This window comes from Ptychodera flava (genome assembly GCF_041260155.1).
Source record: "Ptychodera flava strain L36383 chromosome 3 unlocalized genomic scaffold, AS_Pfla_20210202 Scaffold_26__1_contigs__length_13983176_pilon, whole genome shotgun sequence".
Lineage (NCBI taxonomy): Eukaryota > Metazoa > Hemichordata > Enteropneusta > Ptychoderidae > Ptychodera > Ptychodera flava.
Genome location: NW_027248280.1, coordinates 3,454,603 through 3,482,239, shown reverse-complemented (window position 1 = coordinate 3,482,239; position 27,637 = coordinate 3,454,603). Strand labels below are relative to the sequence as shown.

Below are 27,637 nucleotides of genomic sequence, written 5' to 3'. Positions count from 1 at the left end.
GCGTCCCCTCAGAGGTTCTTCTGATGCAATTTTCACGATATCTTTGTCCATTCGGATTATCTGCGGAAGCTATGACAGGTTTGTTAGTTGTTTTGGTTGGTTCTGATTGTACTATGCGATCATTAGGCATAATGTTGTACCGGAAACTGGTTCCTGTACTTGACGCAGTGTTTGTCGCGGGACCATTATTTTAGGTATAAAATGTACAAATTGTGTTTTAGGTACAATTTTCTCGTTGGAGTGAAATTCATTTGGTCTGTAACTAAGCTATTGAAATAATTCCAGTCATCAGATTAATTATTTCCGTCTACACTGTACTTTCGACTCGCTTGGACAAAAATTAAAGAAAATTTATCATGGGAAACACTATATTTGTGTTCCGTCAACATTAAGGAGTGTCGCTGCTCACGAAAATGTTATAATTAATTTTCTTGATGATTTGTGCAAATGTTAAGTTCGGGTAGAAGGAAATAATAATAAAATAAAAAGCAGGAGATAGTGCGCCCTCTATATGATCAGTCTAAGCAATTTTGGTGAAATTGGTCAAAATGCTGCGTATTCTATTAACTGTCATCATTCAATGACCTAGAGACAGTTCGAGGGGTCGATCTCGTGCTGTTACATCACACAAGGCTGAACAATGTTGCGGAGTAATATTTTCACAAGAATTCTTTTCCTATGGATAAAACCTAAATGTATTCGTATCGTGAATTTTAGGTCGACAAAATCTAGATGCAATAATGCAATTACAGAGAGGATATAGAACACATTGTATATTAAAGAGAAAATGCCGATATATCACTTATGTCCTATTCATCCTTTTAACTGCTAGCACTCATGCTTGCTAGGACAAAAAGTTTATTGCACGGATTACTGTAAAGAAATAGACCAACTATTACAATCTTAATACCAAATAGCTTTTTCTATCTTTCAAGCAAATAATATTTATTCATATATATTTTGCTGTGCAAAAGTTATCCATATAAGGTGCATTTCATCATGCAAAATTCAAGAATATAAAACGCTGAAAATAAATTCGTTACATACTGATACATTGCGTACATAAGGTAAGGCAAAATTTAAAAAAATTCAAAGTTGTGCTATATAAGGGCTCACAGTCGTTCCATTAGAAATACTCGATCAAGCGTATAGTTTCTGCATAACACAAAAAGAATATAATTTCAACAGTATGATTGTGTATATTATAAAATGTAAAGTAAAAAGACGATTGAAAATAAAATTCCATGAATGCAACTGATTACTTGTAAAACTACTCTCTCTACATTTGGCATGGTGCACATATTTTACTGTAAGGACTTCAGCGGTATTCAATGCTCACAAGTTATATCAATATGGATGCGCACACATGTTACATTGTGAACACTAGGAACAATAATTCCAATTTCACTGTCGCTGGTGGAGCAAGTGTTGCCTTGTTTACTAAAACATACAAAAGTATTAATCTGCTCAACCCTAGTATCGCTGTAGATAGGTCTACATTGACCATTCATAGCCATTGCTTCGGGCCAAAGCATTGTCGTGAAAGGTTTGAACTCAAGATATTGGAAGTACATATACTTAGTGTAATGGTTTTTATGATGTAATCACGTTAGTCCTGAACAGATGTTATAGTCAGTTGAAATCCGGGCCTGTTGACCGAAAAGTCAGATTTAAAGGTGATGTGCATGCTGGATGACATGACTGTAAAATCATTAGGTAGGTTTGATCCTGAAAATTGGAAGAGTCGGATTCCATCTTCAGGGCTTAGTCCCTCCCACACCGTGAGTGTGTCGTATTTGTCTTCAGTGTCAAACGAGCTGAATGAATTATGTAGCATGTAGCCTTCGGCTGTGGATACCGCCCAGGTACGTTCAAGGTTATTGTCATACGGATTTGGGTAATTTGGTGACTCGATGACGACGGAGGTTGCAGGAGAGAGCCACTGAACTAAACCTTCAGGTAGTTTTGATGATACACTTGGTAAGTATGATGGGGGCACATGTGTCCCTTCGAAAGAAGCAAACAAAAAATTGAATCACAAAACAATTCGATCTATAATTCAGTCAGCTGGAAGGAACTTTGTGATGTATGTTAGTCCCGTCACTTTAAGCATCGCTTAACCTCCTCTACAATCTACAATTACAGTGCATGGGTTATGTGCTTGATAGGTGGTAGCTCAACATTACTTATAATTTATATTGTATCTTCTGCTTTGATATACTGCGAAAAGCAACGACGCATTGAGTATTTGAGGTATATTGACATGTCGTGCCTATCGAAGTAAAGTGACATGTCAGTACATAAGATGACGAACAGGACAAGTGTCTCGATTCTTATTTACGTCTCGACATGTTGTCCGTTTCAACTTTCGTAAATAGAAAAGCAGACATGAAATCAACATCTCATTTCGATCAAACATCAACGGTTAACAATTTAAGTAGCTCTTTAGGTTACGACGCATGACCGTTTTGTTGCGCAATTGTCGTTGCTTATGGATCCCTAATTTTTATCGGCCAGCAAAGCAAAAACAATTTTTCGTGGAATTAAACGACGGCAACATCCCGCCTACATAACATTCTAATAAGGAATACGTATTCTCACCTGGATAACTGTTAGAGGACAGCCTATTTGGCGGCGAAATGCTTGTGATGCTATCTGAAAAGTAAACAAAACATCGCCTATGCATATTAGCCTGTCTGCAAGTGATTTATGCTGCCACATAAATGATCATGATGCATATAGGCTCACTAAAATTAACTTATTGAATGTAGATTATGACAAATTTACAATTCCTTCTCACCAATAGAACAGTTTATAACAACATACTATCACGCTAACCAACATATGCATAAACCGACACACACTGATCCCCAAAGCAACTTAAACCAGATGTGAACTGAATGTTATCACGTGTTTTACAACAGTTTCATTAACAGTAGTACGCTTCAAAGAACAGCAAGTTGTCTGTTACATCACTATATGTAGCAGGTTAAATCAATTTTCACACAATACTCTCAGGGTTAAATCACTTATTACAAAAATTCATTTAATTCGCAAATAAGCTGCTCAATACTTCTCAGTACAATGAGATATCTACACTATCAAAATCTGTTGCCCGTTTCATCAAATTTAATGCTGTAATTTTGGAGTAATATCACTAATTCCAAAGTTCATTAATATGCAAATGAACCCTTAATTAACTTGACAATTTTCAATGTTTTATAGCACAATTAGATATTTATCAGATCAATATCTGTAGCAGGTTTCACCGAATCGGGTGCCGTAATTTATAGTTACATAATTACAAAGTTCATTAAATCTGCAAATGAACCCTTAATTAACTTCACTCTACTAAATGCCTTACACCAAAGTTAAATATCAGTCGGGTCAGTATTTGCAAGATATTTTATCATTTTAGTGCAGTTATTTCGGAGTTATATGACTTATTACAAAACTTCATAAAATATACAAATGAGCTATTTATTAACTTGACACTGCCAAATGCTTCTAAGTACAAATAGACATGCAACAGATCAATATTTGTTGCATGTATCATCACATTTGACGCAAGCATTTCAGAGTTATGTCACTAAATACAAAAATTCATTAAATATGCAAATGAGCAGATACGTGACATGACACTCACAGAACCATTATAATGTTCTGAGCGTGTCATCTTTGAGAAGTTTCATGAAATTGTGAACAGTATTTCTTTATATATGTCGACACTGTCATTACTGTCTTCATAGGGAAACCATTTTTAATAAAAAAACGATATTGCATAACTTCATTAATATGCAATCAACACTAAGCAAAATCTTATCAGTTCTTGCAAGTACCATATGGTACCTGTCTACCAAATCTGTTCAAGCGTTCTTGAGTTATCGTGTAAACAACCAGACAGACAGACAGACACGTACACACCCACACACATACGGACAGACAGACAGACATCGCTATAACATTAGCTCGTGTGTGTGAACAAATGAGCTAAAAACACAAACACGCGCTCATACTCAGGTAGGGCCAACTATCGACTACGTCCACCTCAGCGTGATTATTGTAATTAGAACAAAGCTCTGTGTTACCGCTACCATTGAATGCCAAATATTACTCTCTCGTAAATTTTATATGTCAATAGAAAATTAGAACTGAACTAGACGGTAAACTATCAGACAGACAGACAGACAGACAGACAGACAGACAGACAGACAGACAGACAGACAGATAGATAGATAGATAGATAGATAGATAGATAGATAGATAGAAGCATGCATGCATGCATACATTCAGGATTGCATGCGTACTTGCATACATGCATCCAATTGGATTTCATTATGAAACTGTTTTACCATTTGTGTTTTTAAAAACAATTGAACTGAAGAAATTTCACCATTATTGCTTTGGATTATAACAATGTCTTACCCTTTTGCTTGCTATGATTATAACAGTGACTATCAATTCCCAATCCAATTCCCAATTTCGGTTTGTTGGCTCAAATATATTCACATAGATCTCTGTCTTCGATATGGTGATCCTGTTTTCCATTGTGCTGACATCTTTTTGGGTTCCATAAATTAGACAGACGTTAATTTTGCTACATGGACTTTCCAATGATAACTTTAATTTTTACAGGTACTCACCTGCAGGCCCACAGATGTAAGGCTTGGTATAACTGCAGGGAGTGTCGTCCCATGCGTGCTCCAAGGCAGCCCTTAATAACAAAAAATAAATTATGACATTAGTTTTCTCTGATATGATTCTTCACTGTTGTACTTGTTACCAGTGAAATTCATGTGCAGACACCGAGATGTTATTGTTGAAAGTTTAGACATGTAACAATCATCCCCAAGAGTTCAAAGAAGATTTTGCTCCTCTCTTTCATCTTAGAAACTCAGAATATATTTACTAACCAGAAACTGCAAACATTATGTGGCAATGTAACAAGATGCATTTTGTAAAATGAAAAATGCTAGTAAATTTAATTCCGTGAAAAGGTTCGCTCGACCAAGAAAAGTTGCTTGCACACTGCGCTTTCTGCGATTTATAACTAAATGATACTGGACGATTTAGCAAAACTGTATCACTCTGAAGATCATGCTTCAATTCTTCAATCTATTAATCTTTATTCTAGCTTACCAAAGTTGGAGACATCGACCACTTCCATTAGGTTCTCCCGGCGCCCAGTGGTTATAGCCAGTCAAATCATCGCCATCGGTTGTTACCCACGTGTTGTCATTATTCTGATAGCCGTTTATCCAGACGTCTGTATTGCTGTATCCATGACTGCTGAGTAGTGAGATTATTTGTGAGTGTATTGATTCTCTCAGATCTTTCACCAATATCATGCCGTTTTCTCTGCAGGAAACTTGTGCAGCAAAGAAGTCTTTCCTCACAGCAAACAGTACGATATCCGCAGCTATGAACATTGTGAAGGAAAAGAACGTAATGAGTAGTTTTCTATCATAGATTTTATAATTATGTTATATGAAGGGCAATTTGGTTAAGGACTACTTTCGACTTGGAAACAGAAGCAGTTGCTTGGAAGTGAGTTCTGAATTCCATCAATCGCACTCTAGCTAAATGTAAGCAATGAGTGAAACAAGTGAAGTTCATTTAAATACGTTCAAAAATACAAAATACGGAAAGGTATATGAGAGATAGGTTAGGGGGTATACATACATACATACATACACACACATACATACATACATACATACATACATACATACATACATACATACATACATACATACATACATACATACATACATACATACATTTTAAATAAAACTTAATTCATTTCTGCTTGAAATGTGCAGTGTTGTATCTGGTTAAAGAAAGATTCAACATTCGATCGCAGCTTATTCTCGTCATAAACCTCAATGCATTCTCTCTCAATTCGAGAGCATTTTTTGGTCCGATTTATTGAAATTATTTATTATAGATTGTCGTAATATTGCAGTATAAGTTATTGTTTCGTGTCCCAAGATTATATAAACTTTAATGATTTTTTGCTTCAAGGGAAATACCTTTTTCACTAAAAAAGTACTGCAACATATAATCAAGTGGCTAAATTACTTGTGATACAGATACTCGGGCTGAGAACCCCCAATCTTCTATCGACCAATCGGACGTAAATTGAATCCATACACTTGGTGACCCAAAGAATGACCTTGGTAAATCATCACCAGAATGCCTATAGATTACCGTTGTTCCGGTCTCTGGCCCTAGTCCAAGACCGGCCGACACGACATCGTGGCCTTCTTCGGTTGTAAAGCTACTGAACTCGACACTGATAATGACGTCATCAGGCGCCGAAAAGGTCCAGAGGCAATCAAGGCTGCTATAATACTGATCCGGAAAATTTGGAGTAGTCAGTATCATTGTGTCAACTGTCGAAAAATTGAATCTTCCAGTACAGTTTAATGCCTGCCTTTGTGATGTTGTGTTGGAAACCGCTGAAGCTTCTGTAGGATCTACCGTTTATAGGGGAATGAAATGTTGTTTGTTATGATCTTATATAAAATACCGCTACAATGGACACAGAACGATTGCAGATATTTAATGTTAATTCTTATATAACATGCCAGGCTTCTCAAAAGAATTATACAAAATCTTGACTCTTACACATAAGTTATATACAAGTTTAATATCATCATTTGTTTCAAAGACATATTTCTCATCCAGGATGACATGAGCCCCTAACACAGTATATTACAAAAGTAGCAGACAAAAGTAGCAGAGAAGTTTAGTAAGGTAGCAAGTGTTTATTGGACGGATGAAGGAGGAATATATTTGAGAAGAAAACCTAAATTTTGGTATAAATGATAAATAATTTAAGTTATAAGCTGGACACTATTTTATGAATATAATTTAATGTAATGCATGTATCAAAAACGGCTCTAATTGCATTATCTATGCCCATCCTAAAACGGTTGGGGTTGAAAGATTGACTCAAAAAGTGATTAATATCATGATATAGGCAATATTAAAATGCCTCTTATTCAAAATTGTTGAAACGCGAAAGTGCGAGCGTATTGAAGGACGGGGATATAACGGGCAATTAAAATATATACGTAAATAAAAAATACGGTTGATAGTATATTTTTACAAAATTATAGTCTGCTGTCACTTTTAGTGATCAGGTAGACAACAGAAAATGTCGCTAAGGGAGCAGCGTCATCTTATGTCAGCGAAGAAAATTTTGAGTGATTTATCGTTAATTGACGCGAAAAACATAGTTAATACATAAGCACATTAGTAAAGCAGCTGTTTTGAATGCCACGGAATGCAGTCAGGTCGAGGAGTCTCATTTTTGGCCTCACAGAAATTCGGACGACCACCATGCATAGTCAGTGATGGAAATCGCGGTGAGTACAAACCCGGTACTTCAATCAGCTGTCAACGCGGCATCGATCGTTACCTTTCAGAGAAAGGCTATGGATATTCTATCTGTTGGGATTCAGACTTCAAGAAGTTTCAGAATAAATAAATAGCTAGGCGTTGCGTGTTGGAATAAAAAGACTCAAAATAGTGGCACAGTGCATTAAAGGCTGCGATCCAAAACCTCGGTAAACATTATTATTCCAACATTAGTTTTTAAAGGTTAATCCTGAGGAATGTACATTTATGTTGCAAATATTCACGAATTCCCTGCATGTGCATGTGATAAGTATAGTATTTCCGAATAGTTTTCTTCGTTCAATGGTGAATTTTCATTGCTCTCATCATTAAAACCAAATAGCGTATGACGAAGAACACCTCTGTCACGCTTTTTCGATTCTATTTGGTCTTTGTATGCATTTTATTTAATTACAAAAAATACGCGTAAATAGTCAATCACTACATTTGATTCATAGTTCATTACCATGAGAAACTTTTATAGGAACAAGATTTAGCATAGCTCCTATGGGTAGACAGAGGTTTTTTTTGCTTTGTGCAATTCCAAATTTGAGCCTATCAAGCTGTGGAACTTTAAATTGCCTTGCTAAGTCTATTTAAAAAACCTGACAGGATATTACCTGCAGACTGACAGATGTAAGCTTTCATCATACTGCAAGGAGTGTCATCCCATCGATGCCCTAAAGCGGCCCTACATAAAGAGAAATACATCATCACAACACATCGCCATCCGCTGATAAGGTTCCAATTTTTGAATTTTTGTTTTTGTTTTTTTTTTCTGCTAGAGTAATCAACATGAAAATACCAATGCACTTGTCTAATTTAGGGTATTTGAAATCATTAAAAGGAATCAGAATCAGGAAAGATCATCTATTTTGCTCCTTTAATGTTTGATATGACAGGAAAACTCCATGTTCAGGATACGACATTGCTGAAAATGTTAAGGAGAAGCACTACGAAATGTACACTTTATGGCAATACAAATTGATAAACACGTTTAAGACTTAAGAATTTTGACAGAGTGACAAATAGCTTGTATATTACGTTTTGGTGAACATCTAAAGCAAGTAAAGATACTTTGTATCTATCTCAGTGATATGCCTTAACTTTTTTCATCTACTGATCTCCATTAATACTAGCTTACCAAAGTTGGAGACATCGACCGCTTCCATTAGGTTCTCCTGGCGCCCAGAGGTTATAGCCAGTCAAATCATCGCCATCGGTTGTTATCCACGTATTTTCACTTCTCTGATAGCCGTTTATCCAGACGTCTATATTGCTGTATCCAAGACTGTTGAGTAGCGAGACCAATTCCGTGTGTACTGATTCGCTAGGAACTTTGAACAACACCATTCCGTTTTCTAGACAGGAAGTTTGTGCTTCAGCAAATGTTTTCCTTTCAGCAAATAGTGCAATATCTGCAGCTATAGAAATATCTAAAGAGAAAAACTATACGTTTGTAGTTTTCCACCACTGCTTGTACAATTCTCCTTGTGGTAGATATGGGTCCTGAACTACTTTCGATAACAACAAGATATGTTAGATCTGCGTTACTTCGATTTCACGTCCAGGAATCAAATATGTAATTAACCTGTTGTTAATCACGCGAGCACGTTCATTTCAAATAAGTCAATGACAATATCGTAAATCATTGTAGTAAAGCGCATATGTAGTTAAGAACGACAAGGACGTTTTAGTTGATTTCTTTACAAGGAGAATTGAACTCTCTTTAAAGTTGTGTCCATTCGATAGACAAGGTTAATAAAACCAGATGTGAACTGAATGTGCTCGAGTTGTTAACAACAGATTCATTACATAGCAGTACGGTTCACGAACAATCAGATATTCGTCAGATCAATAACTGTTGAAGGTTTCATCAACTTTCGCACAGTAGTTTCGGAGTTACATCACTAACTACAAAACTACGGTTAATATGCAAATGACCGGTTTATTAACTTGCCACAGCTGAATGCTTCATTGGACAATTAGATACCTATAAGATCAACATCTCTAGCACGTTTCATCAAATGTAATGCTCTAATTATGGAGACACATCAGTGATTACAAAGTTCATTAAATATGCAAATGAACTCTTAATTAACTTGACACTACTCAGTGGTTCATGCAATACTTAGATATTTATCATATTAATATCTGTAGCAGGTTTCATCAAATTTGGTGCCAGCATTTCAAAGTTATATCACTAATCACAAAGTTCATGAAATATGCAATAAAGCTGTTTATTAATTTAACACTTCTCAATGCTTCTCAGTACAATTAGATGTCTAGCTGATCAATATTTGTACCAGGTATCATCAAATTTGGTGTGAGAATTTCGGAGTTATATCACTAATTACAAAAAGTTTGTTAAATATGCAAATGAGCAGATAATTGACATGACAAGCACAGTATCATCATAATGTTCTCCATAGATAACCATTATATGGAAAAAATGATTTATCATAAGTTCGCTAATTTGCAAGCCCAACTAACCTTAATCCTATAAGTTTTTGCCATTAGCATATGGTACCTGTCTACCAAATCGTACATGAATCCGTTCAGGCGATCTTGAGTTATCGTGTAAACACACAGATAGACAGACACATACACACATACACTGAGTGAGACAGGCAGACAGACAGATATCGCTACTACATTAGCTCACGTGTGTGAACAGGAGAGCTTAAAACAAACGAGACACTGTGATTTGTCATGCGAACTCATTCTTTTAGGCACATCGAAAATGCTCTCTCTACTTTAGACTGTATGTATGACTGTTCATGACATTGCTAAATGCAAGCTCAGCACTAAACTACGAATGCCTTAGCTTAATAATAATTTTTGAAACTGAAACTAGCTGATTTAGCATAGTGCGAAAGTATGTCTCCTAAAACACTGGACTGTCCTTATATGAAGCCTTCTGAAAGTTAATTGTTTATAAATTAATTTATTAACAATCAAAAAGTTTTCAGAATTAGAGTTTAAAACATTTGAACATTTTCTAATTTACGCTTCAAGAGGATTAAACGAAACCAAAGCACCTCATAAAGATGTATAAATACCTGAATTTGTTGATACAACTGAAGCTTCGGAAGGTTCTATGAAAAAACAGAAAAAGTCTGTGATTATTCATGAAATCAAGCTAGTCTTTTACACGTATGTATGTATGTATGTATGTATGTATGTATGTATGTATGTATGTATGTATGTATGTATGTATGTATGTATGTATGTATGTATGTATGTATGTATGTATGTATGTATGTATGTATGTATGTATGTATGTATGTATGTGTAAGCATACATACATCAACCTATGATTTTAGCTAGGAGCGGACTATTTTTGAATGTAAAGAAGCAAATAAGGTGACAGGTTTACCTTGGTATGCGGTTACATTAGCGGTGAATCCATACGCTTCTACTGATCCATCTGATGCAAAACTTATCCATACATTTCGTGAACCAGAGAAGGACATTGGTAATTCACCGCCGGAATGCCGTGAGATCACAGTGCTTCCGGTCTCTGGTCCAAGTCCGTGTCCGGCCGACATAACATCGTATCTTGCTTCGGTTTCAAAGCTAAGAAAATCTACATTGATAATGACGTTATCGGGTGCGGATATTGTCCACAGGCAGCTGACCAATCTGTCGTAGTGGTTTGGAAAGTTGGGAGTGGTCAGTGACATTGTGTTACCTGCTGATATACTGAAACGTGCAGTACAACTTGGGCTCTGTCTTTGCATCGTTGTCTCGATAACCGTTGAAGCTTGCGTAGACGCTGTATTAAAAGAAAGAAGAAAAACAGTTTGTTACAGCTATTTAAAGTGTCTAAAATGTTTGACAAAATTAATTTCTTTCGAATTTACTTAGCGTTGTTTGTGGTACTTTGAGAATATTTGTATCCACCTATTCCTGCATTGATTCTTTCATCAATAATCCCACTTTAGCTTATTTGTCCTGTATGCAAACACACCAATCAATCACAAAAGTATCGAAAAAAAATTAGTAATTAACATTATATCGTAAATGTTACACTGGACTTAATGCAACAGTTCATCAAATATATGGATATATGAATCAAATAGATATCTAAGCTATAAAGATGTACATGATACGCCTTACAATCGTAACACATGTATATAACAAAACCGTCATACTTGGACTAGATGGCTTCCTCTTTTTATGGATCATCGAATGCAAGTAATAATTAAATGAAGAGTGCCAACCGAATCGGATTCTTCGAGAACTTGTCAATTACTGTTTTGATTGAATTTTCTTGTTTGTATAAGGTGCAATTACCGCAGGGTGACAGAAGTTTACTTACACATTTGGAATACATTTCCTTCAATTCGTATGTAAAAAAATATCAAAAAATACACCTACAAAGTTTGAAAGTCTTAAGTTTCCTTTTTCAAAGAGGAACATTCTCAAATCAAAGGTAGTAAATGAAGTAACAGGTCTACCTTGATAAGCAGATATGTTTGCTGAAAATCCTAAACCTTCGATCGATCCATCAGATGTAAAACGTATCCATATACTCGGTGACCCAGAGAATGAACTTGGTAATTCGTCACCAGAATGCCGTGAGATTACTGTACTTCCAGTCTCTGGTTCTAGTCCAAGTCCGGCCGACAATACGTCGTATGCTGCTTCGGTTTCAAAGCTACGGAAGTTTACATTGATAATGACGTCATCAGGAACGGAAATTGTCCAGAGACAGTTAAGCAAGCTGTCGTAGTAATTAGGAAAGTTTGGTGTTGTCAGTATCAAGGTTCTGCCTGCTGATAAATCGAACCTTCTATTACAGTCTGAGTTCTGCCCTGTTGCCTCGGTAACCGGTGATGCTGCTGTTGATTCTAAGACAAAGAAAACAAAAAAATATTAGAGTTTGCGCCCATTGACAAAATAAATATTTTTCAAAAACAAAATAACTCCTCTCTATTAAATATACGTCAATTTTGATGAAAATAATCCGTTTTTAAATTATTCATGCTTTTATTCACATTATGTTTTGTTGACAGGTGAAGGAGCTGTGCATCTCTAAATGTCTATATGTAATCTGCCATATGTCTTAAGTCCAGTCCCTTCCATGAGATATGGGTTCTCGGCATTGTAAATCGTGATTTTTAAAGGTTCTTAAATTCCACATCAAAGTACAATTGATAAGGTTATCAATTAACAGACAAGAGATTATCTTCTTTTAGTTTCTGTTTAAGGGGCGTAACAAACTCATTCCTAGAGCGAATAAGAAGTTGCTTGCCTGACCCTTTCCGTAAAATTTTAAAAAATGTCACTGTGGGTATTCATAAACTTAGCAAGGCCAGGCATGCGCCATTTAAAATAAAGACACTGCTTTTGAAATATAATTGCTGAAGTGCAATTGTTTCTTCGATAAGAAATGTGAATGAAAGTTCTAGATACGTTTGCCACCGCATGTCGTAGAGTAATCAGTTGGACAGCCCAGTAGCAGGGATTCCGACTGGGTGAATTATATTACCGTGCCTCGGTGGTTTTATAAAAAGTATGAATTAATATTTCCTACAACTTTATCAACAAGTATGAGAAATATTACTATTTTTGTAGGTTATAGACAACCAAGTTTCAATGGTAAATCCAAGCGCGACTATATAGAAATTACGTCCACGTATTTTATGGTTTACCCTTATGCCAACGTTATTCTGCTATAACGCGTGAACGTCACTTAAGTCTATATCGATACAATATTTCTTTTAAGACAAAGGTCCGTTCATTACAACACACATTCCACCGTTCGATAATTGAGTTTGTAAACGTGATTTAAGAGCTGATTTGAAGGTTTATCACTTGTAATGCACGAAAAGGAGTTTACGTGTGAACATAATGGTGGTCCAAATGATCGATGTGATCTGTCGTTTGGGGTGCGGCTAGGTCTGCGTGGAAAAACTTATGACAGTTATGGACGTATCGTATTTTGACCAGAACTTATTCGTAAGTGTATGCCAATCCACATAAGCATGTCTAAGTCACCGCTCGAGACGTGAAATCGATTACAATAAATAGCCCTATTCACCGACTGCAAACAATACTAACACGGGCTATTTTGCTAAACAACCAAATAATGTCTCCTCGTACACTTGGGCATAGCTATCCCTAAGCTTCTTGAGAAACATCGATGGTAGAATTTTTCCTGGTCGGTGCCGGAAGTTAGAGAATGGATATCTAAATAAAAGTTTATTTTGTGTACGGATTATCTCAAAGGCGTTGACTAAATCAATCTTATGTGACAGGTATGTCCTCAGCTACTGGGCCTGTTGGCATGTTGTTTCTCAATTCCTATCAGCTCCGCTTTCAGTGATGAAACTTTTAAAATTACTGAACTTCCGCCCAAAGAAGGACACACTAAAATATAAAGCAGTTAATAAAGCGACAAGCCTACCTAGGTACGCAGATATACGTGCTGAGAATCCGACATCTTCTACCGATCCGTCAGATGTGAAACTGATCCATACATTCGATGGCCAAGAGAATGACATCGGTAATTCATCACCAGAATGTCTTGAGATTACTGTTCTTCCAGTCTCTGGTCCTAGTCCAATACCGGCCGACATGACATCATATAAGGTTTCAGTTTGAAAGCTAAGGAAAGCTACCCTGATAATGACGTTATCTGGTGCAGAAATTGTCCAAAGACAGCGTAGCAGGCTATCATAGTTGTTTGGAAAGTTAGGAGTGGTTAGTGACATTGTGTCACCTGCTGTTAAATTGAATCGTCTAGTACAGTTTGAGGTCTGTCTTCGCATTGTTGTCTCGATAACCGTTGGAGCTTGCGTAGATACTATGAAAAACGAAAGAGGAAAAAAGGATTGACTGCCGATATTCAAATTTTTATATCTATAATGTTTGACAAAATATATTTTTTCCAAATATATTTATATTGTGTTACTTTTGATGCCGCTCGGGAACTTTGATGTATTGCATTCATTTGTCTTTTAATTATTTCATTTATTTGTCGCATTGTCCTTCAAATTAAAAATATCTGCCAATTAACACGTTTCAACAAATGTAATGCTCTAATTGTGGAGACACATCAGTGATTACAAAGTTCATTAAATATGCAAATGAACCCTTAATTTACTTGAACACTACTCAGTGGTTCATGCAATAATTAGATATTTATGAGATCAATATCTGTAGCATTTTTCATCAAATTTGGTGCAAGCATTTCAAAGTTATATCACTAATCACAAAGGTCATGAAATATGCAATAAAGCTGTTTATTAACTTAACACTTCTCAATGCTTCTCAATACAATTAGATGTCTAGCTGATCAATATTTATACCAAGTATCATCAAATTTGGTGTGAGAATTTCGGAGTTATATCACTAATTACAAAAAGTTTGTTAAATATGCAAATGAGCAGATAATTGACATGACAAGCACAGTATCATCATAATGTTCTGAAATTGTCGTCTATGAAAAGTTTCATGAATTTTAGTCGGCAATTTTTGATATATATTAACACTGTCATTAATCTCTCCATAGATAATCATTACATGGAAAAAATGATTTATCATAAGTTCGTCAATTTGCAAGCCCAACTAACTTAAATCCTATATGTTTTTGCCATTCGCATATGGTACCTGTCTACCAAATCGTACATGAATCCGTTCAGGCGATCTTGAGTTATCGTGTAAACACACAAATAGACAGATACATACTTCTTGGTCTTCTGGCCAGAGGTCCATATATCTTTCTTTCATATTATGACGTTGTTTATGTACCGTCTATTTACTGTCTGTTCTGTGCTATTTTGTGTTTATGTTTACAACTATAACGTTGTCTTGCGAATTCTGACCTACTGTCATTGGATTATGGATTGGTATGATTGCGATTATTTTACTACGACCAGGTCGATGCTTCTGCTGGTGGACATATTGTCCCCGAGGGCATCATCCACCTGGTACTTGTACATTATAATGAAAGACTGTATAAGAGATATATTCATACCGGCTGGGACGTCGCCCGGGTTAACAAGGTCCCGACCAGCTACACGGGACACAGTAGCTCAAAAACCGTGTGTCCCTCGGATTATCCTTCGGGATGTTATTAAGACCTCATACGGGCAATCAGAGGGCAATTTTTATCACAGAAATGGAGAAAGCTACCAGATAATTAAACCATGCAAATTGCTACTGACGGACTGTTTAAAGTCATCTCCTGCTTGTCATTATACAGGTTCTATTACAAAGTGTGGTATTAAAAACTGCAAAACATGTAGTATGCTCATCACTACAGAACAGTTCAGTAGTAGTTTGACAGGGAAGACCTATTCTACCAAATGTCTGAAACTTCTGCATTGCACTACAAAAACGTAATCTATGGAATTGAGTGTTCATTGTGTGGGCTCATTTATGTTGGTTAAACAGGAAACAGCTTACGATCTAGAATGAACGGACATCGCAGTGGAGTGAATCGATCTTTGGATGTGCAACTTTATAAGCATTTTAACCAGGACGATCACTCCACTTTGTCTATGCGTGTCCGTATTCTTGAAAAAATATACCATCCAACCAACAGCCCCACACTTAGTTCACCATTCCGTAGACAGAGAGAATACCACTGGATTAGACAGTTAGGTACCGCAATGCCTTATGGTTGTAATGACAACATCAAAGATATAGGCAATCTCTCAAGTCCTGGTTGTTCAGAAGTGAATGTGATGGGCCTATTTGAGTCTTCTGTCCGTAGAAGACGTAGTCATGGACATAGGCGTTACCATCGGCCTAAATTGGATACATCTACCTCCAACTGCCATGACACATTTCATGAACTGCTTCTTTTATTACAGAAGCATTTAGGTCTCCATCACATTCATACTTCATTATTTGCTCTTTCCATCAAGGACTTGAGAAGGTTGCATGCCTATGCATTGGGATTGTCTTTGACAGATCCGAACGAACAACCGTACAGACTGGTCAGTATTATTGCTGATATTGCACTATACAGACTATACAGCCTGTTCGTGCTGAACCTATGACTGATGATCATCGTCATTTCTACATCTTCCATTTAATAACAAAGGAATTGATGCCATTAATATCAGCAATATACTTCACAACAAAAAGGTTACATCAACTATACCTGTATACTTTAAGAACCAGTCTGTACCTATTCTGTCATATCAATACACCAAGACATCTCCAAAAAATATTCAATTACAATAAGGCATTGCGGCACTTAAAAATTGATGAATTCCTTCAAACACCAGTATCCTGTGACTGCTCTACATCTCCCTTCAAATATACTCCAGTTGGCCATGTCATCACTGGTGATCTGAACTTGGTTGAACATCATCACCTTCGTAAGATATTATCTTGTGGACCCAAGTTCAGAAAACCTCGCAGGATCAACTGGAACCATAATTTTAAGATCGTTATGGACTCTGTTGAAGAATATGCCAGGAAATGGGCTAAAAGGGAAGATGTAGAGTTGGACACACTGTCAGAATGGGTCAAATCTGTGAGGAAAATAGTTCGTGGCCGTATTGGTCGACTAAGATCACATGTTTGCAGAAGACCCTATTCTGTATTTAAAGATCCTGATGCTGTTAAGTGTTTGAATGATATCCATGACAAATATGTTGTCGTTCTGCTGATAAAGCTGCCAATAACATTGTATTTGTCTGTAAGAAGTTTATTTTGAATGTCTTATAGACGAACTTGGTGTAACTAAGACCTCCACCAACTCCACTTACAGACAATCAATGTTCAACAAATCTGAAATTTTGGCAAACCATAAGTCATTCATGGATAATTTTAATGTTACAATAAAGGATGACCATAATAAGTTGCCTAGTTTATACTGGATACCAAGCTCCACAAAACACCTTACAAAGCTAGGTTTATCGCAGGATCTTCAAAATGTTCAACAACAGAGTTATCGAAGATACTGACTTCTGTTCTTTGTACTGTTAAACGGGGACTTCAAGCATACTGTGATGTTGTCTTTTCTCGGAGTGGTATAAATCAAATGTGGATATTAAAAAATTCGAAGAAACTCTTGGAAAATTTGAAATCAAGATCTGTTTCAAAAATAACATCTATTAAACTTTCGTTTTTCCACATTGTATACCACAATACCACATGATAAATTGAAAGAGCGCTTGAAAAACATCATCAACCAAGCATTTTTCTACAAAAACGGTTCACGCCGTTACAAATATGTAGTATTAGGGTATAATTCTACATATTTGTTAAAAATACTACTAACGCTAAAGTGTTTTATACCGAGAAAGACATTATCAGTATGCTTGATTTCCTCATCGACAACATATTTGTAGAATTTGGAGGACACATTTTCCAACAGTGTATAGGAATTCCTATGGGCACTAACTGTGCTCCCTTGCTTGCAGACTTGTTTCTGTTCTCATATGAGGCAGAATTTATCCAGAACTTAATTAAACAGAAAAAGGTCTCTGTAGCTCGAACTTTCAATCTAACATATAGATACATAGACGATGTTATTTCTATGAATAACTCTGAATTCAGTAAATATCTCGCTATGATTTATCCTCCAGAATTGGAGATTAAAGAAACTACAGAAACGGCCTTTTCTGCTTCATATCTGGACATTTTACTGGATTTGACTCTAATGGTCACCTTTCTACTAGGCTATATGACAAGAGAGATGATTTCAACTTTAGTATCATCAATTTTCCACACCTCATAAGTAATATTCCACTCTCACCAGCTTATGGGGTATACATTTCCCAGCTTATTCGATATGCTAGAGCATGCAGTTCATATGGTGATTTTGTAGAGAGACATGGCCATCTCTCTTCCAAACTGTTAAATCAAGGTTACACCAGAGCAAGACCTGTCTCTACATACAAACGCTTTTTGGCAGGTATCGCAAGCTGGTAGATAAATACAATATCTCTCTTCGACAAATGATCACTGATGGCATCGGTGACATTGGGCTTAGTTAGCGACCACTACCTATCCGACTTATAGATTGATATATGGCGGGTGCCACATGTGGGGCAGGATGCGCTTACTATTTTCGAAACACCTGACATCGCTTCTTGGTCTTCTGGCCAGAGGTCCATATATCTTTCTTTCATAATTATGACTTTGTTTGTGTACCGTCTATTTACTGTCTGTTCTGTGCTGTTTGTGTCCATGTTTACAACTATTGTCTTGCGAATTCTGACCTACTGTCATTGGATTATGGATTGGTATGATTGCGATTATTTACACATGCAGTAAGTGGGACAGGCAGACAGACAGATACTGCTACTACATTAGCTCACGTGTGTGAACAGGAGAGCTTCAAAACGAGACACTGTGATTTTTCATGCGAACTCATTCTTTTAGGCACATCGAAAATGCTCTCTCTGCTTTAGACTGTATGTGTGACTGTTCATGATATTGCGAAATGCAAGCTCAGCTCTAAACTATGTATGCCTTAGCTTAATAATAATTTTTTGAAACTGAAACAAGCTGATTTAGCATAGAGCGGAAAGTATGTCTCCTAAAACACTGGACTGTCCTTATGAAGCCTTCTGAAAGTTAATTGTTTATAAATCAATATATGAACAATCAAAAGGTTTTCAGAATTACAGTTGAAAACATTTGAACATTCCTAATTTACGCGTCAAGAGGATAAACGAAACCAAAGCACCTCATAAAGATGTATAAATACCTGAATTTGTTGATACAACTGAAGCTTCGGAAGGTTCTATCAAAAAAACCAGAAAAAGTCTGTGATTATTCATGAAATCAAGCTAGTCTTTTACACGTATGTATGTATGTATGTATGTATGTATGTATGTATGTATGTATGTATGTATGTATGTATGTATGTATGTATGTATGTATGTATGTATGTATGTATGTATGTATGTATGTATGTATGTATGTATGTATGTATGTATGTATGTGTAAGCATACATGCATCTACCTATGATTTTAGCTAGGAGCGGACTATTTTTGAATGTAAAGAAGCAAATAAGGTGACAGGTTTACCTTGGTATGCGGTTATATTAGCGGTGAATCCATACGCTTCTACTGATCCATCTGATGCAAAACTTATCCATACATTTCGTGAACCAGAGAAGGACATTGGTAATTCACCGCCGGAATGCCGTGAGATCACAGTGCTTCCGGTCTCTGGTCCAAGCCCGTGTCCGGCCGACATGACATCGTATCTTGCTTCGGTTTCAAAGCTAAGAAAATCTACATTGATAATGACGTTATCGGGTGCGGATATTGTCCACAGGCAGCTGAGCAATCGGTCGTAGTGGTTTGGAAAGTTGGGAGTGGTCAGTGACATTGTGTCACCTGCTGATATACTGAAACGTGCAGTACAACTTGGGGTCTGTCTTTGCATCGTTGTCTCGATAACCGTTGAAGCTTGCGTAGACGCTGTATTAAAAGAAAGAAGAAAAACAGTATGTTACAGCTATTTAAAGTGTCTAAAATGTTTGACAAAATTAATTTCTTTCGAATTTACTTAGCGTTGTTTGTGGTACTTTGAGAATATTTGTATCCACCTATTCCTGCATTGATTCTTTCATCAATAATCCCACTTTAGCTTATTTGTCCTGTCCTTCAAACACACAAATCAATCACAACAGTATCGAAAAAAATTTAGTAATTAACATCATATTGTAAATGTTACACTGGACTTAATGCAACGGTTAATCAAATATATGGATATATGAATCAAATAGATATCTAAGCTATAAAGATGTACATGATACGCCTTACAATCGTAACACATGTAAATAACAAAACCGTCATACTTGGACTAGATGGCTTCCTCTTTTTATGGATCATCGAATGCAAGTAATAATTAAATGCAGAGTGCCAACCGAATCCGATTCTTTGAGAACTTGTCAATAACTGTTTTGATTGAATTTTCTTGTTTGTATAAGGTGCAATTACCGCAGGGTGACAAAAGTTTACTTACACATTTGGCATACATTTCCTTAAATTCGTATGAAAAAAAATATCAAAAAAATACACCTACAAAGTTTGAAAGTCTTAAGTTTCCTTCTTTCAAACAGGAAAATTTTCAAATCAAACGTAGTAAATAAAGTAACAGGTCTACCTTGATAAGCAGATATGTTTGCTGAAAATCCTAAACCTTCGATCGATCCATCAGATGTAAAACTGATCCATATACTCGGTGACCCAGAGAATGAACTTGGTAGTTCGTCACCAGAATGCGTGGATTACTGTGCTTCCAGTCTCTGGTCTAGTCCAAGTCCGGCCGACAATACGTCGTATGTTGCTTGGTTTCAAAGCTACGGAAGTCTACATTTATAATGACGTCATCAGGAACGGAAATTGTCCAGAGACAGTTAAGCAAGCTGTCGTAGTAGTTAGGAAAGTTTGGTGTGGTCAAAGTCAAGGTTCTGCCTGCTGATAAATCGAGCCTTCTATTACAGTCTGAGTTCTGCCCTGTTGCCTCGGTAACCGGTGCTGCTGCTGATGATTTCTACGACAAAGAAAACCAAAAATTATTACAGTTTGCGCCCATTGATACAAATAAATAATTTTCACAAACAAAATAACTCTTCTCTATTAAATGAACGTCAATTGTGATTAAAAAAAAAACCCGTTTTTAAACTATTCATGCTTTCATTCACACTATGTTTTGTTTGACAGGTAAAGGAGCTGTGCATTAATCTGCCATACATCTTAAGTCCAGTCCCTTCCATGATATATGGTTTTTCGGCGTTGTAAATCGTGCTTTTTAGAGGTTCTGGGCGTAACAAACTCATTCCTAGAGCGAATAACAAGTTGCTTGGCTGACCCTTTCTGTAACAATCCAACTTTTTCCCACACAGAAACTGGGCAGTTTGGATTATTCATACCTTTCTTAATCCTACTGTTCGTAATGTTTATGTCGTAAACACATCTATCGCACACTTTAAACACCTTTCCCGGGTTCTTGAACCCGGTTGGTCAAAATTGGCTGTTCTGGCCTTTTGATCACCCCTCTTAAAATTGCTTGGATAGTTGACTTGGAAAACAATAACATTAAAAGTTTCATTAGCAATTAAGCCAAACACCGGAGACATCATGAGACACGAACAATCGCAACAACACCAATTCAAAGAAAAGTCAAATTGGACTCCACGAACAGCAAAAAATACAAAAACCTGAAAGCTATCTGAAGCTGCTAAACTCGCACTTCTAGAGATACCCTTTCAAACAAGGAAACAAAACATGTCGCGTGCCAAAAGAATCGCGATAAACCAGCTTGCAAACAGTAGACAAATTACCATAAAAACCCTTCGACAAGGGTCGGGTTTTGTCTTTGTCAACACAAAAGATTACGTACACGAATGCGAAAGGCAATTACGCAACACTAAGTATTATACACAACTAGCCAGTGACGACACAGAACAAACAGTAAACAAAGTACACGAACTATTAAACAAAATGTACGAGAACAAACACATCGATCATGATACTTGTAAGTATCTTGATCCAGAAAACATAAAATCCGTACCCCGCAGTGGTACTTATTGCCTAAAAATTCACAAACCTCGGCAAAATTCTAAAAGACACACTATTCAAAACAAAATTTACTGAAGTAAAGAAACATAGAACAAACAAACTGAACCACCAAACGGACTCACAACGAGACCCAAACATTAATATACTTGCCTCGCTACTCGAAGAGCAAGACCACTAAAATGCATTAAAATAATTTTTCACAACACAAACTAAGGAAAGAATCTACACTGCGACTGATGAGAAACCAAGCTCGGGTTTCGAAACATAAGCGTCAAAGGGCCACTCTATCAACTCTGTAACACAATTGGTCCGGCTGCGTCTCGCCATAAGCTTTCCCCACACAAACAAAACATAACCGTACACACTGATCCAAACTTCCCTACAAATATCCGAGGCGAAACAAACATTTTTGTTACACAAACAATCGGATAAGAATGTAGGAACACATTTTCGAAATGAATCAAAGACAAACTCGACACAAAAACATTTTGGATAGTTAGGTGGGAGCCTCTTTCACACTTTTTACATTCATTGCTCTTGTGTGGGGGGTTGTCAACCTGATGTAATCGCAAATCCTCAGATTTCCATCTGATATAAGTATGTACGTAAACAAGAAAAGTAAACTCATTAATTTTAATAGACGGGGTGGCTATGACCAATTTCAAGCCAGATTGGTCACAGCCACCCCGTCTAAGTCTGTGTGGGAAAATTTGTCATCAAATTTAAAAAAGTCACTGTGGGTATTCATTAACTCAGCAAGGCCAAACATGCGCCATTTCAAATAAAGACACTGCTTTTGCAATATAATAATAAGAAATGTGACTGAAAGTTCTAGATACGTTTGCCGCCGCATGTCGTAGAGTAATCAATAGGACAGCCCAATAGCAGGGATTTCGACTGGGTGAATTATATTACCATGGCGCGTTGGCTTTATAAAAAGTATAAATTAATATTTCCTACAACTTTATCAACAAGTATGAGAAAAATTACTATTTTTGTAGGTTAATAGACAACCAAGTTCCAATGGTAAATCCAAGCGCAACTATATATAAATTACGTCCACGTATTTTATGGTTTACCCTTATGCCAACGTTATTCCGCTATAACGCGTGAACGTCAATAAAGCCTATATCGATACAATATTTCTTTTTAGACAAAGGTCCTTTTATTACAACACACATGTGCCAACCGAATCCGATTCTTTAAGAATTTGTCAATAACTGTTTGATTGAATTTTCCTGTTTGTGTAAGAAGTATACTTATACATTTGGCATACATTTAATTCAATTCGTATGAAAAAAAACATCAAAAATACACCTACAAAGTTTGAAAGTCTCAAATTTCCTTTTTCCAAAGAGGAAAATTTTCAAATCAAATGTAGTAAATAAGTAACAGGTCTACCTTGATAGGCAGATATGTTTGCTGAAAATCCTAAACCTTCTATCGATCCATCAGATGTAAAACGTATCCAATACTCGGTGACCCAGAGAATGAACTTGGTAGTTCACCGCCAGAATGCCGTGAGATTACTGTGCTTCCAGTCTCTGGTCCTAGTCCAAGTCCGGCCGACATGACGTCGTATGTTGCTTCGGTTTCAAAGCTACGGAAGTCTACATTGATAATGACGTCATCAGGAACGGAAATTGTCCAGAGACAGTTAAGCAAGCTGTCGTAGTAGTTAGGAAAGTTTGGTGTGGTCAGTGTCAAGGTTCCGCCTGCTGATAAATCGAACCTTCTATTACAGTCTGAGTTCTGCCCTGTTGCCCCGGTAACCGGTGATGCTGCTGTTGATTCTACGACAAAGAAAACCAAAAAATATTAAAGTTTGCGCCCATTGATACATATAAATATTTTTCACAAACAAAATAACTCCTCTCTATTAAATGAACGTCAATTTTGATGAAAATAATCAGTTTTTAAACTATTCATAATTTCATTCACACTATGTAATCAGTTTTGTTTGACAGGTAAAGGAGCTGTGCATTAATCTGCCATACATCTTAAGTCCAGTCCCTTCCATGATATATGGGTTTTCGGCGTTTTAAATCGTGCTTTTTAGAGGTTCTTAAAATTCCACATCAAAGTACAATTGATAAGGTTATCAATTAACAGACAAGAGATAATCTTCTTTTAGTTTCTGTTTAAGGGCGTAACAAACTCATTCCTAGAGCGAATAACAAGTTGCTTGGCTCACCCTTTCTGTAAAATTGAAAAAAAAAAGTCACTGTGGGTATTCATTGACTCAGCAAGGCCAGGCATGCGCCATTTAAAATAAAGACACTGCTTTTGCAATATAATTGCTGAAGTGAAATTGTATCTTCGATAAGAAATGTGACTGAAAGTTCTAGATACGTTTGCCACCGCATGTCGTAGAGTAATCAGTTGGACAGCCCAGTAGCAGGGATTTCGACTGGGTGAATTATATTACCGTGGCGCGTTGGTTTTATAAAAAGTATAAATTAATATTTCCTACAACTTTATCAACAAGTATGAGAAAAATTACTATTTTTGTAGGTTAATAGACAACCAAGTTTCAATGGTAAATCCAAGCGCGACTATATAGAAATTACGTCCACGTATTTTATGGTTTACCCTTATGCCAACGTTATTCCGCTATAACGCGTGAACGTCACTTAAGTCTATATCGATACAATATTTCTTTTAAGACAAAGGTCCGTTCATTACAACACACATTCCACCGTTCGATAATTGAGTTTGTAAACGTGATTTAAGAGCTGATTTGAAGGTTTATCACTTGTAATGCACGAAAAGGAGTTTACGTGTGAACATAATGGTGGTCCAAATGATCGACGTGATCTATCGTTTAGGGTGTGGATAGGTCTGCGTGGAAAAAAATTATGACAGTTATGGAACTAATAATGCATCGTATTTTGACCAGAACTTATTCGTAAGTGTATGCCAATCCACATAAGCACATCTAAGTCACCGCTGGAGACGTGAAATCGATTACAATGAATAGCCCTATTCACCGACTGCAAACAATACTAACACGGGCTATTTTGCTAAACAACCAAATAATGTCTCCTCGTACACTTGCGCATAGCTATCCCTAAGCTTCTTGAGAAACATCGATGGTAGAATTTTCTTGGTCGGTGCCGGAAGTTAGAGAATGGATATCTAAATAAAAGTTAATTTTGTGTACGGATTATGTAAGAGGCGTTGACTAGATCAATCTTATGTGACAGGTATGTCCTCAGCTACTGGGCCTGTTGGCATGTTGTTTCTCAATTCCTATCAGCTCCGTTTTCAGTTGTGAAACTTTTAAAATTACTTTACTTCCGCCCAAAGAAGGACACACTAAATCTAAAGCAGTTAATAAAGCGACAAGCCTACCTATGTACGCAGATATACGTGCTGAGAATCCGACATCTTCTACCGATCCGTCAGATGTGAAACTGATCCATACATTCGATGGCCAAGAGAATGACATCGGTAATTCATCACCAGAATGTCTTGAGATTACTGTTCTTCCAGTCTCTGGTCCTAGTCCAATACCGGCCGACATGACATCATATAAGGTTTCAGTTTGAAAGCTAAGGAAAGCTACCCTGATAATGACGTTATCTGGTGCGGAAATTGTCCAAAGACAGCGTAGCAGACTATCATAGTTGTTGGGAAAGTTAGGAGTGGTTAGTGACATTGTGTCACCTGCTGTTATATTGAATCGTCTAGTACAGTTTGAGGTCTGTCTTCGCATTGTTGTCTCGATAACCGTTGAAGCTTGCGTAGATACTATGAAAAACGAAAGAGGAAAAAAGGATTGACTACCGATATTCAAAATATATTTTTTCCAAATATATTTATATTGTGTTATTTTTGATACCGCTCGTGAACTTTGATGTATTGCATTCATTTGTCTTTTAATTAATATTCCATTTATTTGTCGCATCGTCCTTCAAATACATCTGCCAATTACAAAAATATCAGGGCAAATTTAGTAATGATCACTATATCGCACATGTTACACTAGACACGCAGCAGTAAATCAAATATAAGTGACTTGATTACCTTCTACGTTTGCCTCAAAGCTACAAGATGTTCATGGTACGCTTAACGATGGGTATGTAAGTAACAAAACAGTCAACCTTGGACAAGGTGGGTCCTTCTATTTATGAACAATCGAATGAATGCAATCCATGAATACAGAATGTTCACTTAAGGTAGATTGCGGCTAACAGTGACTTTAATCAGGATTTTTCTGAAACTTTCAGGTGATGTCTGGGATGAGATGAAATGTTAAAAAATAAGAAAAAAAGATGGGGTCCCCATGTAAATTTTGGAGATAAGGCGCCCTTTATATTGTCCCGCGGAAACATTTACCTGAAATTGATTAAAATGTTGTATTATTCGATTGACTAGTGTTATTGAATAATAAAACTGAAATATAGTAAAAACAGTTTGACAGATTTTATCAACACAAGTCCTTGTATTGTAATATATTAGTTTTGTGATCTACTTTTGAAAACATCAGAAAATAAAACGTTTCCATGAATAGTGCTTTTATAAAAAGAGCAAAGTTTGGCCTAATTTTTTATATTTTCATTACAAATGTCATGATCTGAAATCACCGTTTTCTTTAACTCTCGTAAATTAAGCCCAACAATATATAGATTTCGAATCAAACGAAAAAAATAGGGGTCACCGCACAATTCTTTAAGGATTGCTTGGTTCCTGTATTGATCGAAAGTTCTTGTGTGTATTTGGTGCAATTACCGTAGAGCGAAACAAGTTTTTTCAATCAATTTTACAATACCTTAAAATCCAACATACAAAGGTGCAAACGCTTATAAGTATTTTGAAGTTTTGCCGGAAGAGTCATTTAATTTTTGGGCAGTTAATGAAATCACAGGCCTACCTTGGTACGCAGAAATACTTGCTGAGAATCCGACATCTTCTATCGATCCGTCAGATGTAAAACTTATCCATACATTTGGTGATCCAGAAAATGACCTTGGTAATTCACCGCCGGAGTGCCGTGAGATTTCTGTGCTTCCAGTCTCTGTTCCGAGCCCGTGTCCGGCCGACATGACGTCGTATTTTGTTTCGGTTTGAAAGCTACGGAACTCGACGCTTATAAAGACGTCATCAGGCACAGAAACTTCCCAGAGACAGCTAAGCAAGCTGTCATAGTGATTCGGATAGTTTGGGGTAGTTAGTATCATTTCATCGCCTGCTGATAAATTGAACCTTGTAGTACAGTTTGACGTCTGCCTTTGCCCTGTAGTCTCATTAACCACATGGCGCTTCAGTAGATTCTGTGGTAAACGAATGTCAGTTTAGAAATAGCTATAGTAGTATGACAAAAACATCTTTTCTGAATTTATTTAGCATTTGCCATTGTGCATCATGCATGTCTTCTTTTATTCACAAACTCTATCCATCCGATTTATTTGCAGCAAATTTAGTTTCTGCAAATTTAGCCACTAATTGCATAATTTGCCTATCATCTTTTAAGCACAGACACCTATGTTAGGCTGTGACGTCGACGCTGGTATCAGATTAATGTAGAACACGATTGGAACTAATTTGGGATATTTGGATGGTGAAGTAGCGCCGTGTTAATCTGCAATTAAAGCTCATCTGCTGTTCTTTTTAAATTATACACTTGTTTTTATGAGTAATTTGTTATATTGCAACATTCAGCTATATGGCACCCAACACTTTTGAGAAAGTTGAAAAACATGAAGATCCAATTATCCCA

The 27,637-nt window shown here is 36.6% G+C and overlaps 2 protein-coding genes across 2 annotated transcripts; both read right to left on the bottom strand.

The window, feature by feature from the left end:
- Positions 1–931: 931 nt before the first annotated feature.
- LOC139126116 (CUB and sushi domain-containing protein 1-like) lies at positions 932–20,610 on the bottom strand. The gene is made up of 11 exons (XM_070692167.1): positions 20,498–20,610; positions 19,411–19,809; positions 19,088–19,123; positions 13,820–14,218; positions 11,868–12,260; positions 10,784–11,182; positions 10,467–10,502; positions 8,549–8,828; positions 8,025–8,095; positions 2,602–2,655; positions 932–2,007 (listed from the first exon to the last, which is right to left on the bottom strand). Exons 2-11 carry the CDS (start codon positions 19,772–19,774, stop codon positions 1,610–1,612), a joined length of 2,430 nt encoding a protein of 809 aa, XP_070548268.1. The 5' UTR covers positions 19,775–19,809; positions 20,498–20,610; the 3' UTR covers positions 932–1,609.
- A 2,712-nt stretch (positions 20,611–23,322) lies between these two features.
- Positions 23,323–27,168, bottom strand: LOC139126025 (tolloid-like protein 2). The gene is made up of 3 exons (XM_070692092.1): positions 26,792–27,168; positions 25,270–25,668; positions 23,323–23,708 (listed from the first exon to the last, which is right to left on the bottom strand). Exons 1-3 carry the CDS (start codon positions 27,096–27,098, stop codon positions 23,356–23,358), a joined length of 1,059 nt encoding a protein of 352 aa, XP_070548193.1. The 5' UTR covers positions 27,099–27,168; the 3' UTR covers positions 23,323–23,355.
- Positions 27,169–27,637: the final 469 nt, after the last annotated feature.